General features: G+C 39.4%; 1 protein-coding gene across 1 annotated transcript in view; it reads left to right on the plus strand.

Annotated features, from left to right (window-relative positions):
- Positions 1-15,945, plus strand: part of nos1 (nitric oxide synthase 1 (neuronal)) — a 45,928-nt gene that overhangs the window by 13,307 nt on the left and 16,676 nt on the right. The window contains exons 4-11 of the mRNA XM_037778468.1: positions 2,186-2,323; positions 8,169-8,308; positions 9,738-9,900; positions 10,544-10,635; positions 12,970-13,111; positions 13,225-13,364; positions 14,301-14,475; positions 15,621-15,722. Of these exons, the coding sequence (XP_037634396.1) occupies positions 2,186-2,323; positions 8,169-8,308; positions 9,738-9,900; positions 10,544-10,635; positions 12,970-13,111; positions 13,225-13,364; positions 14,301-14,475; positions 15,621-15,722 (1,092 nt within the window). The remainder of the gene's footprint in view (positions 1-2,185; positions 2,324-8,168; positions 8,309-9,737; positions 9,901-10,543; positions 10,636-12,969; positions 13,112-13,224; positions 13,365-14,300; positions 14,476-15,620; positions 15,723-15,945) is intronic.

Genomic DNA, 15,945 nt, shown 5'->3' on the forward strand with positions numbered 1-15,945 from the left:
TTCACTAGTAGCCAATAGTCGGCATAATGAAGGTACATCAGACTCACAGGACTGCACCGCCCTGCATGCTTATGTGACATATCCGGTTCTGCCGGCTTCCTGATAGCTATGCGGCACCGCCCTGCATGCTTATGTGACATATCCGGTTCTGCCGGCTTCCTGCTAGCTGTGCGGCTGTAATAATTGATATATTGGCTGTAATTCATCACTTTTATTATCTTATAATACACCCATGGGCTGTATGCTGTAAGCCTGTACCGTGGTGGATGTATTAACGTCTCTGTTCCCAAACAACTGGCTATCGGCCAGTAGCTAGTAGTGCGAGTAGCATGACATAAACAGAATTTAATTTAGCTGTAGGCTATTTACTAGCACACAAGGCAAAGCACATGACACAACCTCTTATACATCCATGGTCTGTGGTCTATTGTACATTGATTTTGGAGGTCTTTGACGTGAAAAAGTTTGCGATTGCTCTCAAAATTTGTGTGCTGGATTTTTCTAACTTCCATTTATGTCCATTGCTCACTTAATGCTCCTCTGGGAAGCAGCCGGGCAAAATAGTTTAATAAATACGTTGTAATGGAACGAACAATTGACTTTCATTTCTTAGCAATATACGTTCTTTGGGCATGTACATTTCTCTCTGCTAACAATCCAACGATTCAATGTTTTGCATTTTACAAATGTGAAAATTACCATTGAGCAACTCTACAGCAGTCAGTGATAACATAAAATAATGATTAGTAGGTGTCCAAAATCTCAATTTACTGCTGATTATTGAGTAAACCATTGAGTGTCTACAGGGAGTAGTGAATGAGGGAGTGATATTGGACATGGCCCTCAACAGACTAGCCGTGCCTAACTGCGTTGGTTAAGCTATGATTGGACAATCTGTGTTCAGGGGAGGGGTTTAGCAAGAGGTCAATTGGACAATCATCATTCAATAACTGACCTCGCTCCCAAGTGCATTTTTTCAGGGGCAAAAACGATCTTCATCCCTCCAGGGGGACTCTGACATTTAAAATTTACATCAGTACACATATATAAATAAAGAAAAAGGTAAACTGACATTTACAGGTTGTTCATATAAGCAGGCTTCTCTGAAACCCGCATGTGGCATTCATAGGAAAGTGACTTTCTTAAATGTAAATGCCAGAGCAAAAGCTTCTGGTCAGTGAGCGACAAGCCTGCATTCATATTCAAACACACAACTGCTCTGCTTTTTCTGTCAACAACCTTTAATTCTCTGCATCTGATTTCCTCTGCCTGTTTGACTGAGCGCTCTTTCCGGTACAGTGATCTTTCTTCCTGTCCACAACCTCAGTGATAATGTGTCATATCTGAGCCGCACAGTGGGGGTTACTGCTGTTGGAGCATGAACACACAGGAACTAAGCTCTGCACTCTGTGTGTGCAAAATCAAATTCAATTCAATCCACATCATTCCTCTCTGCTGTTTGAGAGGATGCAAAATGACAATGAGACCCAACTGGCGTGACTCTGTTGGTATTCGTCTCCCCGGCGAGCATGATGATTGTGGCGCTGTTGTTCAGGAGATGCTCCACTGTGCGATTAACAATGCCGTGGGAGATGATGAAAGAGCTTCCAAGGTGTGGGATTGATTACTTTGATCTTTGGCAATCACTCGGTGCCTTTCTCTAGGAACGCTTACAGTTGGCTTTGGGGTTAAATTGCAGGCATTCACAAGTCAATAGCTACAGTATTGGAAAACCCAGTGAGCCAAGAGTTAGCTTGCCATCAACCTGCTGTTAAATGTTGATTGCCTTTATCCTGGAGTGGGAAATAAACAGAAATGGAGAGGGGAGACAATGTAAGTAGTTTCTGTGCATAGGTTTGTGCTAGAGACACTTAAGCACAATGACAAACGGATTTTCCTCGAGAAGAAATAGCCAATAGTCCATAGAGAAAGCCTCCCAATAGTTGTAAAATTCCTGTTAAAGTTCCTCATGTTATTTCCATCTTAAACTGACCAATCAATGTCTATTTGTGGTACTCAAAACCACTTCTCTGCAATGAAAGGCTTACCACAGTATGACTCCCAGTCGTAAACAACTTATCCAGCTTGCAAGAAAGGTGTCTAAGAGGTCAGAACCATTTAGCTAGACAGAGTACAAAAGCATGAAGTAATGACTCGTGTGTAATTGCCTGTGTGCTCTTTCCAGCCCCCGGCCCAGGGCAGGACCTCACCCACTAAGTCGCTGCAGAACGGTAGCCCCTCAAAATGCCCACGCTTCCTCAAGGTCAAGAACTGGGAGACTGGCACCGTCTACAACGACACACTGCACCACAGCTCCAGCAAGGTAAGGCATATGGAAATCAGCTCAGTTAATGGTTGGATAAAGCCGTCTGTCGCTGAGGCAACCATCGTGGCAGGGATGAGAACGATTTTGATGTTTCAAGTCGTCCTTAGCGCCAGGAGTTTTATGCCAGTGGGGAAACTTATGAAGGCGCTGAGGTGCTATTGTTTCGTCATGCCCCGACACCCTTCACTAAAGAGGGAAAAGGATTAAAAGTACTGGCGCCAAGTGACCAGAAAATACAAACACCTGGGTGATGCAATAGTAATGTAATGCAATTCAACAGCCCTGCAAAAATAACTTTATTTAAAACTTTGTTGAACCTACTTTAGTTGTTTGTGTGTTGACTCTAGGGCTGCAACTACAGTTATTTTCATTCTTTATCAATTAATGTGCTGATTATTTTCTTGCTCAGTCTATAAAATGTCAGAAAAATTAAAAAATGCGCAATTTCTCATAATCACTAACGTCATAAAGCCCAGCGTCAAATTGCTTGTTTTGTTCAACCAATAGTCCACAATGTGAAGATATTCAGTTTGCCATCACAACATATAAAGAAAAGCAACAAATCCTCACATTAATTTGTTTAATTCTTTGTCAAAATGTATATAGTTTATTGATAATGCACTTTAAACTGAAAGGTGTTTCAAATATGTATCCACCTCATTTGGATATGCAAAAAATATTAGATATTTGATGATAAAAGGCAACTTGTTAACACATCACAGAAGGGTAAACATGATACCAGATTGCCATAATAGGTGTGACATAAATAACATGACTTCACATACTAACAAGACAGTATGACAGGAAGAAGCCCCTTTGTGTAAAGTCGCAGACATTCAAAGCTTTCATAACCAACAGAGGTGACAGCTGTGATATCTGTGGCTTTAATTGCATCTTAAAGGCCCTGATGAACCTCAAATACGATATATTGGTTGACTGTAAAAAGCGTTTAGCCTGCAGACTTACTAACACATCATTTGCAAGTCAAGTAGATTGAAGAATAATAGCACAGCGTGGCGTGCTTTTTCTCTGCTTCTCACTAACTATTCAGACATTAGAGAGCTCTTGCCTGAAATGTTGGTGATTCAGCTCGTTACTGTTTAGCTAGAAAGCGGGGGGGGGTTGGGAAATCTGGGTAAAGCTTATGAAACAATAAATCCTTCAGGGAGAAAAAACAAATCACCAAAGTTATTACAATTTATCCTGAGGGGAACATCAATGTCTGCTCCACATTTCATGGCAACCCATCCTGTAGTTATTGAGACATTTCACTCAAAATCAAAAATGTCACCCACATAAATCCTTCAAATTAAAGGACAAAGTGGTTTGTGCCCTCCAGAACAACACACTTCAGTGTTTTGTGATCTGACGCCACTATCGATAAGAAAACATTGTCTTTTAAAACAATAAGACAAATTTTCTAATCTTACATGCAGAGGTCAAGGCTTGGTTAGATTTAGGCACAAAACCAACTTGGTTATGGTAATGTAAAGATCATGATATGGGTTCAAATAACTAGAAAAACATTGTGGTTTGGGTTAAAATTTCAACTTTGTTAAGGTTAGGGGACCTTTATCGTCATGGTTACAATAATAAAGACTTGGTTAGGGTTTGGAAACGATTGTGGTCAAGAAACAAACGTTGATTGTTAGTCGGAAACGGACAGCAGTCTACTGTGTTAAAGTCCAAATAGTTATCGAGACATTTCCCTCAAAACAAAAAAATGTCATCTGCAAAAGTCTCCAAATTAAATGACGAAGTGATCCGTGTCCTCCATAATGACACATTTAAAGGAATAGTATGTAACATTTCAGGGGATCTATTAGCAGAAATAGAATATAATATTCATAACTTTGTATAATCACCTGAAACTAAGAAACGTTGTGTTTTCATTAGCTTAGAATGAGCCCTTCATATCTACATATTGAGAAGATCCTCTTCACGGAGTCTGCCGTGTTGCTCCGCTATGTTTCTACAGTAGCCCAGAACGGACAAACCAAACTCTGACTTTAGAGAGAGCCTTTCAACATTTTACGTCACCGTAGTTCTCCAACACGCTTGTGAAACTGCGGTAATGTGAGCCGCAGAGTGTAAAACTGTGATACCGCCAGCAGCCGTCTGACTTTCTTTGCTCCTATAGTAGTGTTATTATGGCAAGGATGGTCTCTGAGCGAGGCGAAAAGCTTTTGCACTCTGTGGCTCACGTGATCGCATTCTTGGAAAGGGATGAGTGAGCTGAGGGGTACTCAGTTGGTTGCAATCTGCAACCTCACCACTAGATGCCGCCAAATCCTACATACGTCCCCTTAAAATGTTTTGTGATCTGACGCCACTATCAACAAGACAACATCTAATAATGCCACACTACCTCCTGTGATAATCACTACGGCCACTAGAAGACTTTGTCAGCACAAAACGATGTGTTGTTTTGGGCAAACGACTGATGCTCTGGTTTTTTCTCCACCCTCATGGTGGCTTCGAAAAGCTAATAAAGGTAATTTCCGAAAACTTTGTTTGAGGGGGAAACAAAGAAAAGCTTCAGCTACATGCAAAGAATTTGCTCAGAAAACGGTTCTCTGTGATCCATTTTCATCCCCGTTCATTTATCAACCGCAACCCATTTTTTTCCCCATTTTATCATGCAGCCGAAGTTTCTCCCTTCTAGTTAGTAAGCCAGTCTACCAAACACAAGGTGGACCCCGCTGTTTAAGCATTCACCCCCCAAAACACAGCAGCCATTCGTAACCAGCAAACAGCAGCCTAATTACCTCGGTGACTTATCGGACCCAGGCTGTGCATCCCAATGAATGGCCTGTAATAGCATCTTCAGATTTATTATATATCACAGACGCTGCCGTATTCGAGGATGATCCGTCTTTTTCGAAAAGGACAGCTGGCTGGCATGAATGCCCAGAGCGGTATGATGAGCGGACGTGCTGGAGCACGAGTGATTCCTTTGTTTTATTTTTAACACTCCCTACTCATCCATTTCCCCCCTTCCACTCTGTCACCTCTTACTGTTCATGTTTTTTCTGTCTCCGCTTTGTTGTTCTCTCTTGTTGTCAATTATCTTTTCTTAGCTTCCCTTTTTTCTTTGGAATTAACCCTTTATTTTTTGTCTTTGTTTTCATGAACACTATCACATATTCTTACTGAAAATCGTTCTAATTTTTCTCATTATTTTGACTGGATGTGATTTTTTTTTTTCATCTTTTTCTGTTTTGGTCGAGCGAGGGTTGGATTTGTTGGAAGGGACACGGAGGGAAATTTATTTTGGACCGACTGCCGGTCCACGTCGGAGTGTTTGGACAGTGCAAGTGTGTGGCTCGGCGTAAACAAGCCAATTTTAGCAGCGCTGGGGTCAGTGTCAAATTTCCTCTCCGACTGCACGCCTGCGCTATCGCTCCTGTCGCCCGCTCTTGCTCACTCATTCAATCTCTCTCTGAGCTGGCGAAGGCATTTAGGCAAACCAAAGTGACAGCTGACTTCAACTCTAATCACATTAAACTGACCACACAAGGTTGCTCTCAGCTATGAGCAATTTTCCCTCTCTGCATCTGTCTGTTTTCTGTCTTTCCTCCGTGCTCTTTCTGTCTTCCTGTCTCCGCTTAATAGAAGGATACCAATCCATGACTCACTGACTTGCTCATTCATTAACATGCTTGCCAGCCATGTGTGAGCAATATAATGAAAGAAATTGTAAAACAGTTACTGTATGATCCGTTTTATGCATTCAGAGTCCGGAACATATAATAAAAAATGACCTTTTATCTGAACCAAGTGTAACATATTATGATATAACATGAATTTGAAGGGTGTGATCTACCGATGGCCTATTGACCTTACATTTTAGGGCTGCACGATTATGGACAAATTGATAAACACATCCGATTATTTTGATCAATATTGAGGTCATGATTATTTATCATGATTATTAATAGATTTTTTATTGTACTTTCACATTTAAAGCAGCAGTGGGTAGAATAGGAGTAAATATGATTTAAAAAAAAGAAGTTATTTTTATAAAACGGTCACTATATCGTGACAGTAGTGCATGAGACAGGTAATCTGAAAGAAATCATGTGCCTCTGTGTCCTCTGGTGCTCCTAATGACATCTACAAGATTTCACAGACCGGAGGAAAACAACCAATCAGAGCCGAGCTGGAGCCTGCCGTCTCTGAGCAACTGTCAAACACTCGCAAACTCCGACCAAATGGTCAAACTAGGCAGCCCTGATCAAATATGAAACAATATTCTGTTACTGTAACGCCTATTTCTCACATAAAATGTTTTCAGAAACATCTTGTAGTGTACTGTTCAGCTGGAAAATGAGAAAGTTTGTGACCCGGCAGCCATGTTGAGATCAGTTGAGGAAATACCAAGCACCGCCGACCAGCTGGAGCTCTACAAGATGTTTCTGAAAACATTCTATGTGAGAAATAGGCATTATAACAGAATATTAATTCATATTTGATCAGTGTTGCCTAGTTTGACCGTTTGATCGGAGTTCGCGAGCGATTGACAGCTGCCTCTGTTGAACGAACAGCCAATAGGAACGCTCTCTCTCTGAAATGACCTGTGATTGGCCAGATTTTTTAAAGCCTGAAAACAGAGCCATGAGGAGGTGCAGAAGTGCTACATTCCCGCTAATTTACAAATCTTTGCATCAAAATAAAACAGGTCCTTATTCACAGAGCATCTCCTAGAAGCAAAATAAAATTGCACCAAAACTTTTTAACCCAAATAAAATCAAGCGAGTACTGCTTTCACTTACATTCCTGCTAATTAACTAATCTCTGCATCAAAATAAGACTTAAAATAAGGTTCTTCCTCACCTGAATTCTGTGCATTTCTGTTTTGGCAAAACGAGTATTTCTGTATACAGTTGGTTATATTATACTTCCTCTCTGGACTGCAGCCGCAACATTCAGGAAATCTTGTCACAGGCTGCCGCTGTAGGGTGCATTCGCAGCGGCATTATAGCTCCCCAGAATTAAAACCAAAACATCTGGATCACCCGCTGGTGGCTGGCTGTTAGTTTAGGAAGCGCTTAATTTGATATGCAATGGAGTTTATATCGCAATGGATCATGTTCTTTTAATTGTGGGAAGCCAAAATTGTGATCGCGCTTAATATTAGATTAATTGTGCAGCCCTATTACATATTGAGATACAGTTCTTTTCTAGTTTACTTCATATTGATACCTTTTTGATTAAATCCTGGAAAAAGTAGTGAAACAGATGTTTACCCATAGAGTTATTAAGCAAGAACGTCTAAGGTAAATATACTTTTACAGTGTTAGCACCTTCTGATGATGAATAACAGCTAGAAGAGCAAAAAAGTTTGAGAAAATTGGATTGGAAAACAGTTTTCATTTCTTTTGAATGATTCTATTTGCATAATGTGTAATTCAAGCATTTCCTAGGTCTGTTTCATATCAAGCAGAACCAAGACTTAGCCGGTTAATTCAAAATGAATAGAGAAGGAAGGTAATGTGAAGCTCTGCCTTTTGTAAATTAAGAGGATGCCATGCCTCTCTCATTTTTGTATTCAATCACAACACAGAGATAGATGCAGAAACTCTCTCGTGAGTCAACAGGAATCCTGAAGGCCACTGAAATATGTTGAAGGATTCTTTGTCCAATAAAACGAATCAACTCCTCTTGTTTTGTGCACAAAGGAAGCCAACGTGGTATCTTCTGTTAGTGTTATTCTTTGCTGGAAAGTAAATAAATTGGATGTTTGCAGATACATTACCAGAGAGCTGAACCACCTGGCCAACAAGCAGAATTCATCCCTGAAAAAGCCTCCCCTCATCTGTCATTGTATTTGTCTTTTCAGCTGCCACTCTGCAATGAAAATGTGTGCATGGGCTCTGTGGTGACGCCCAACATGCGCAAACCAGACGAAGTCAGAACCAAAGAGGAGCTTCTTCCACTGGCCACTGACTTCTTAGACCAGTACTACACCTCCATCAAAAGGTAAGCACGGCCTGTAACATCTGCATCCGAGTTCAGAGTTAGGCTGTATTCACACACTCATTTTGAATGTGGGTAGTGCATTTAGGCTGCTGCGGCCAGAGGGGATGTCAAAAAATGTTTTATTATTTAAACAAATACTGTTTTTCTTTTGGTGCAAAGAAAAAATTAATTCAAGTGACGCTTTTATCAGCAATTGATATTTCATATATGCGAGTTCATCTTCTGTTAAAATGTTAGATTCAGCATATCATACTGTGTTAAGACTTGTCCCTGATTCGGATATCCGTACACGTCATTGCAGTTTGTATGAGAAAGTTGTTTTATCCTCCTCATACAACCGCAGAATGGAACACTGGTACCTTTTTTTTCTGTATAAGGCCATATATCACAAACTTCCTGCTTATCTATCTATGGTCTACCAAAAACTAAAAAAAAATCAGTAGCTGCAATCTTATCTTTTTTTTATAATGAAGATGTCTTTGTTTCCCTGGCACAGAACGGTAACAAATAACAGCAAAAACATTATAAACAAGAACATCAGTATTGGCCAAATTGTTTTAATTTTAAACATCGGTATCGGCACAGAATTTCACAATCAGTGCATCCCTAATCAGCGATCATGTGGACAAATGTATATCGTTCCTAAAACCCGCACCACTTTTGGTGAAAGTGTTTTTAAAGTTTTTGCACCCTCATCACGACACTTTAAACTAGACTATTTTATAAGTATGCAAGATTATGAATGTACTTGTCCTGTTACTGAACAACACTCGTAATTCACTAGTTGATGCAATTTGCTGTTTGATTTAAGTCTGTTATTTTTCTTTTATGTGAAATTTTTATGTTGTTTTTACCTTTTTGCTGTTTTGTTTTTAAGTCTGTTATTTGTGCTTTTATGTGTGAAACTTTTATGCTGCCGTCTTGGCTGGGACTCCCATGGAAAAGAGATTCTAAATGTCAATAGGACTATCCTGAGAAAATAAAGGTTACATAAAATAAAATGGAAAAAACAATATATTAAACTATGTGGTTCCTATTTAGCCAAATATGCATGTCGTAAATGATAACCTGGCTAATTCGCGTTAGTAACTAATAACGCAAGTGCAACTATCCTGTAAAAGGGCATCAACCAAGTTCATTTTTTATTTATATATGTTTTTATTTACTCATTTATTTTTACATTTTCTGCAGGTAATTTTGTGTTGTGTATACTCAGCACACTTGCGTAAGAGGGCAGCTTCTGTCAGTGTGTCAACAAAGCTTCTTTCACCTTGTGAAAGATATTTTAATAGATGATATGTGACTGCATTGAACTCTAAGGGATCCTTACAAAACAGCTCAATTTACACCCAGTACCTCTTGTGTTGTGCTATACTGTGTGTACATGTTCTCTTATTGTATTGTACCTGTGGATGTGTCCTGCCTACAGGTTTGGCTCTAAGGCCCATGTGGACCGGCTGGAGGAGGTGACCAAGGAGATTGATGCTTCAGGAACTTACCAGCTGAAAGACACTGAGCTGATTTACGGGGCCAAGCACGCCTGGAGGAATGCTGCCCGATGCGTAGGGAGGATCCAGTGGTCCAAACTACAGGTAATATACAGTATTACCTATTATATATTGATAATAGCATGGGGCTGTTGATGCTTTACACTCTTTACATGCTGTTTCTGACTTTTTCACAAGTAATGTGGATAGTTATCAAGATAGATTCTGCATTTCTACTTACTTTTGCACTTTTGTATGATATCCAAGATGCTGTAGTATAAGAGTTTTGGTTCACTTGTTTGGCTTTACTGCAACTGGTTGCAACTAACCATTTTTTTCATTGTCTATTAATTTGTCGATTATTTTCTCGATTAGTTGATTGGTCTATAAAATGTCAGAAAATTGTGAAAAATGTTGATCAGTGTTTCCCAAAGCCCAAGATGACATCCTCAAATGACTTGTTTTGCTCACAACTCAAAGATATTCAGTTTACTGTCATAGAGGAGTAAAGAAACCAGAAAATATTCACATTTAAGAAGCTGCAATCAGAGAATTTTGACTTTTTTCTTAATAAATTAGTCAAACCGAATAATCAGTTATCAAAGTAGATTCATTTGAGCTCTACTTCAGGGTGCTGAGGGACAACAAACAGCTCCACAGGCATTAAATAAACACAGGTGTATTTAAAACACTTCACTGTGCCTGGTAAACCTGTTTCAGAGGTTTCATGTTCACATTTGCTTTCCAGGTTTTTGATGCTAGAGACTGCACAACAGCTCATGGAATGTACAACTACATCTGTAACCACATCAAGTACGCCACCAACAAAGGCAACATGAGGTGAAAAAAACAAACACACACACTGCTCAACTATTCGCCTTGTTTCCTTCTGATGTTTTCTTTTGTTCAACTCTGCTTGTTTTCCTCCGACTGCCCTTGTTCCCCTCCACCATCTGTCGCCCCCATGTATCCCATCACCCCTCTCCATCTCTGACTACCCTGAGTTGACCCGCTGTCCCATCTGTCAGCGCGTTCTCTGTCTCTTAACACTGTATCTGACACTATCTGTCAGCGTCTCGCCACCAATCATTGCCCTGTTGGTGAGGCGGCGGACCTTGCTAACAAATATGTCATTTGTCAGACCTGCACAGCGTTCGTTCACGTTCTGCCAATTCCTAATCACACGTGACACCTCATATTTACTTGTTGGATGATGGATAGCTTCTGACTCATTACTACACTTAGCTTGGCTTTCGGAGGGACAGCTCGGATACACATGTTGATAAGAGCCAGCACAACATCCTCTCTCAGTCTGGCTTGCTTTAACATAAATAAACACAGGCACATAAATAATTATAAATGTTCTGCTATTGCAACATGTTGCAATACTTTTTGCAATAATTTTCCTTATTTAAAATCACTTGTCAATATTATAAAAACAGAGATGATTCTGACTGTGCACAAAATGTAAATATACTACAAGGAAGGGTCCTAAAATGATGCAAAACACACATGAGTCAGTTGTTTTCAAGTGGTGGATTTCATGGGGAAATTGTGCAGTAAATAATTGTTGCAACTGGGAGATGTAAACATTTGTCAAAATGCTATTAGATTTCCATTTTTGAATAGTTTTCAAGTGAACTAAAAGACAATAAATGTGGTCAGTTGCTGAATGGTATAATATCACACTACCGCTTTCTTTTAAGGAACCATTTGTAAAAGATTTATAAGTTGTAACGAATGGCTTCATCGATTACTTATGAATCCTTTATAAGTGTGCGTGGGCTTCTCATTTTTAAATGAGCCATCAAGTCTGCCGTTACAAATGTTAATAAGTAATAAATGGATTTTGGTCTAGACTGTCTGCAGCCTTTTTCTAGAAATAAATTGTCAATGATCTAACTAGTCAAAGGAAGTTTTCAAAACACGGCAATCCATACTTATAATGGCTGAAGATTATTACTTTCTAAAGTATATGGCCAATTTGAGACTCATGATTTAATAATAATAAAAATATTGTTCAATAATATAATCATTTATATTCTTTGCTCTTCATTCCCTCATTTTTAAGTGATGCATGTCCTAATACATCATCACTCAAAAGTATTCGACTCGAGGAATCAAGAAGGTGCATATAAGAATGTGATGCAATTGCTTTACCTGTATCCGTAAAAATGAATACATATAACTCACTGATATAAGTAGGTGTTGGGAATCTGGTGTGTGAATTTATTTTATTAATTAATTAATTAATTAATTTTTATTTTTAAATTGTAATAATATTTTTTAATTATTTTAAAATGCTGAATTTTAATTTATTATCATTTTTATTTTATTTTTTGTTTTATAATTGTTATTTATTCATGTATTTCTATTTTTTTTATTATTATTACCATATTTTCTCCTTCCTTGTTTTTGAAATTTTTTTTTTTCAATTTACAGTTACTATCTGTTATTATATGTGCTGTAAATATTATTTTATTTTGTTATGGTTTAGGTTGTTGTAGTCATCTTTCGTAAGGAAACAATAAAAAGCATGATTTAAAAAAAAAAATACATTTAACTTACTGAATACAATATGTTCTACTTCTTTTGGACATTGATTACCCCAACCACGGTTTACTCTATGTTGTGAGGACAAATTAAAACGAAACGTGTCATATGCCGCACATAAAGTCTGGTATGACAATTTGCACCAGTTTCCAGCTGAGAGACGGTTTCCTGCAGATGTTGACTGCTAACACAACTGTCCCAGATTCACACCAGCTGCTCTCCCTCCTCACTGACTCACAACCAGCTTAGCAGTATTAACACTTTTTTTTCATGGCATTAAAACACCACTGGGATGTAGAACAGACTAAAGGTAGCTATACTGTAAGCTTTTGCCCTTCTTCTATGAGTCCTTTAACATAACATAATTGGAAACGCCTTTGGACAGATTACATGTACAATGCCAACCATCTGTTAGTAATCTTGTTGATTATGTACTGAAATATTCATATACAGGATCTAATGCTTTGTTGCACAGCATCTGTGTGCAGATATCAACATGCTTGTGGCACAGTTCAGCTCTCTAATTAGATTATTACTAAAGCTACTACTTTTATGCAAATGTTAATATTTCTGTTCCACGTTATTTACATACTACTTTTTCTGTTTGTTTGTTTTTCGCAGGTCGGCCATCACCATATTTCCTCAGAGGGTAGATGGCAAGCATGACTTCCGAGTGTGGAACTGTCAGCTGATTCGTTATGCCGGCTACAGACTCCCTGATGATAAGATCCAAGGAGACCCTGCTAATGTTGAATTCACTGAGGTACACAAGAAGAGCTGTATTTTTAAATCTATGTGGTAAAGCTGCAAAAAACAAATCACTTCAGGAGAAATGTCCTATTTGCACTCAGCTCTCGTGTTGCTTTCTGTCACCAGATCTGCATGAAGCTGGGATGGAAACCTCCAAAGGGTCGTTTTGATGTTCTGCCCCTCCTGCTGCAAGCCAATGGAAATGACCCGGAGCTGTTTGAGCTTCCTGAAGACCTCGTCCTGGAAGTGCCGATCACACACCCAAAGTGAGTTATGCCTTCCCTCTGAAGCGTGCATAAAATATACAGAATCTAGCAAAACAAGACCAGAGGGGGCTACACGCACACAGAAAAGATGCATCCACCCACTCACTCATCTCTTAACAACACTTCTTAAACAATGGGGTACTTTTAAGCCAAGACGTCTGATTGGGTTATTGTCACATTCCAACTGCACTGAATGTTCCCAGAAAGCACCGCTAGCCGTGCTTTATCTGTTGCTATGCCAGCTTTTTGTGGTAACCATGGGGCTTGTTAGTGAGGTTCCTGTTTTTTTATTCTTGAGAAAACTTTTCTTACATTGGTTGATAATGTAAAAAAGCCACAATGCCCTTGAGATCTTAAGCATTAAGCTGCTGTATCTAATACCCATAATCAGACAAAGGAATGGGGTATTACAGCACTAGGTTTCATACAGATGCACACAGAACTATCACTACATCTCTACACGCTACAGAGAGCATTTCAGAATCCCTTGACACACTGATCTCCCTGCCAGACTCCCCCCCAAAAATTGGCATCTCTTGCTCCATACCCTGCATCAACTGGGCCCTCAGCTCTGGCAGCAGCTTGGCACAGGCGGCGACCACCAACAGCGCCTCATCATTACACGAGATTAGACCCATCTCTGCAAATAATACATTGAAAGCCATGTTATCAGTCCCCCTAGAGGGAGCAAGGAGTGAGTGGTGGGAGGTAGATTGAGGTCCCGCCTGCGCTGTCCAACACTGGAGAGCTGTCAAAAGTGGTTTCTTTGTGTTAATGTTGGTTTTGGCTGCAATTCTTTTTCATGATATGTGTCTCAGGAATAAAAAGACAGCTCCACATTATTATAGTTAATGACTGTGCGTATTGCAAATGTTGAATGTGAAGCTGAAATAGCTGCAGTTCCCACCCGTCATTCCCCCCGTTTGCTCTGCCCAGGTACGAGTGGTTCAAGGACCTGGACCTGAAGTGGTACGGCCTCCCGGCGGTCTCCAACATGCTGCTGGAGATCGGCGGTCTGGAGTTCACCGGCTGCCCCTTCAGCGGCTGGTACATGGGCACAGAGATTGGCGTGAGGGACTTCTGCGACACCTCACGCTACAACATTCTGGAGGTAGTGTTTTGTGCCAAAATACAGAGTCATGATCCATTGGAAAAGAGAGCGGAGGGATCAGAAGCACAGATTGACTGACGCCGTGTGCGGAGAGGAGCATGTGTTGTGACACCAAATGATCCAATCAGAATGCTATTCTTCTTGTAATTGTGTACACTGAGGAAAAAGCTGATTAACAGCACTGAAAGTCTCCTTGTGCTTTGTCACAAACACCCTTAACATAAATTATACATTGTGAATTTTAATATTATGCCAAAATATTTATTTATTTATCTGTTCATTTATGTAGGCAATCATACAGTGTGCTGCATGTTTGTATGTTTTTTATGCTGTAGCAGTACATTTTTAAAGCACTTTGAGTGGTCGGAAGGGTAGAAAGGCATTATATAAATGCAAGTCCATTTACCAATTACCATCCAAAGAAAAAAAAGATATGTAATATGGCATATAATTAGGGCAATCAGACTGTCTACTATATTTGTATCCTAGTCAAGTCCTAGACAAGTAAAAGAGAGCGTTTCCCATCGTAAAGTTAATACCAGACTGGTCCAGTTGTGAGGAGAACTCCAGGTAGATTTGTCTTACAAGTGAAGTATGAAAACTGTCCTGGCAGTTGTTGATGAAGAGGATTATTTTCTTGTGCATTGTTCTTTGGGTTTTGTTGCAGTAACAAGATTTGCATGAATTATTTGGTGAATAAAAAGAAAACATATTCCCGGCCCTTAACTTAATTGCCACTGAGGCACAAAAAAATCAAATTCAGCGAGTTAAAAGACTGAAGGTGTCATCACTTTAATGATACACAGATGTCACAGATGTGGAAAAACATGTTGAAAATGATTCTTTAAAAAAAATGAACAATGAGCAACCTGTTGGACACATGAAACATACTTGAATGTCACACTTGATTCACTTTGTGAGTTGCTAACCAGCTCAGTGACTCTCATATCAGAACTGTCATGTTAAATTGTCTTTCTATTGTCTTAACTTATACTTTTATATTCTTTTATTCGTTTTTATCTTATGCACTTTGTGCTGTTTTATCTTGCTTTTATACATGTAAAGCACTTTGAATTGCCTTTGTGTATAAAATGTGCTATATAAATAAACTTGCCTTGCCTTGCCTTGCCTTCTATATTATGTAGGACGTTGCTAACAAGATGTCCTTAGACACCAGGAAGACTTCCTCCCTTTGGAAAGACCAGGCACTGGTAGAGATCAACATCGCTGTTCTCTACAGCTTCCAGGTAGGTAAACCTTCATGTGTCCTTATTTGAAAAGGAATACTTCACTAAAAACAGATCTTTTAAATGTCAGCTGGCTCTGAAAAGGTTGTAGCTTGTTACCTCTGAGGATGGCAGCTGTAGTCACCTTGGATTAAGCGCTTAAAAGTGATCCAGTCAAAATCAATACATTCATGCAAACACCTTCGGATCACTTCTGTGGCAGAACATACTACTCCTTTATCCA

The sequence above is a fragment of the Sebastes umbrosus genome, chromosome 8 (genome assembly GCF_015220745.1).
Source record: "Sebastes umbrosus isolate fSebUmb1 chromosome 8, fSebUmb1.pri, whole genome shotgun sequence".
Taxonomy (NCBI): domain Eukaryota; kingdom Metazoa; phylum Chordata; class Actinopteri; order Perciformes; family Sebastidae; genus Sebastes; species Sebastes umbrosus.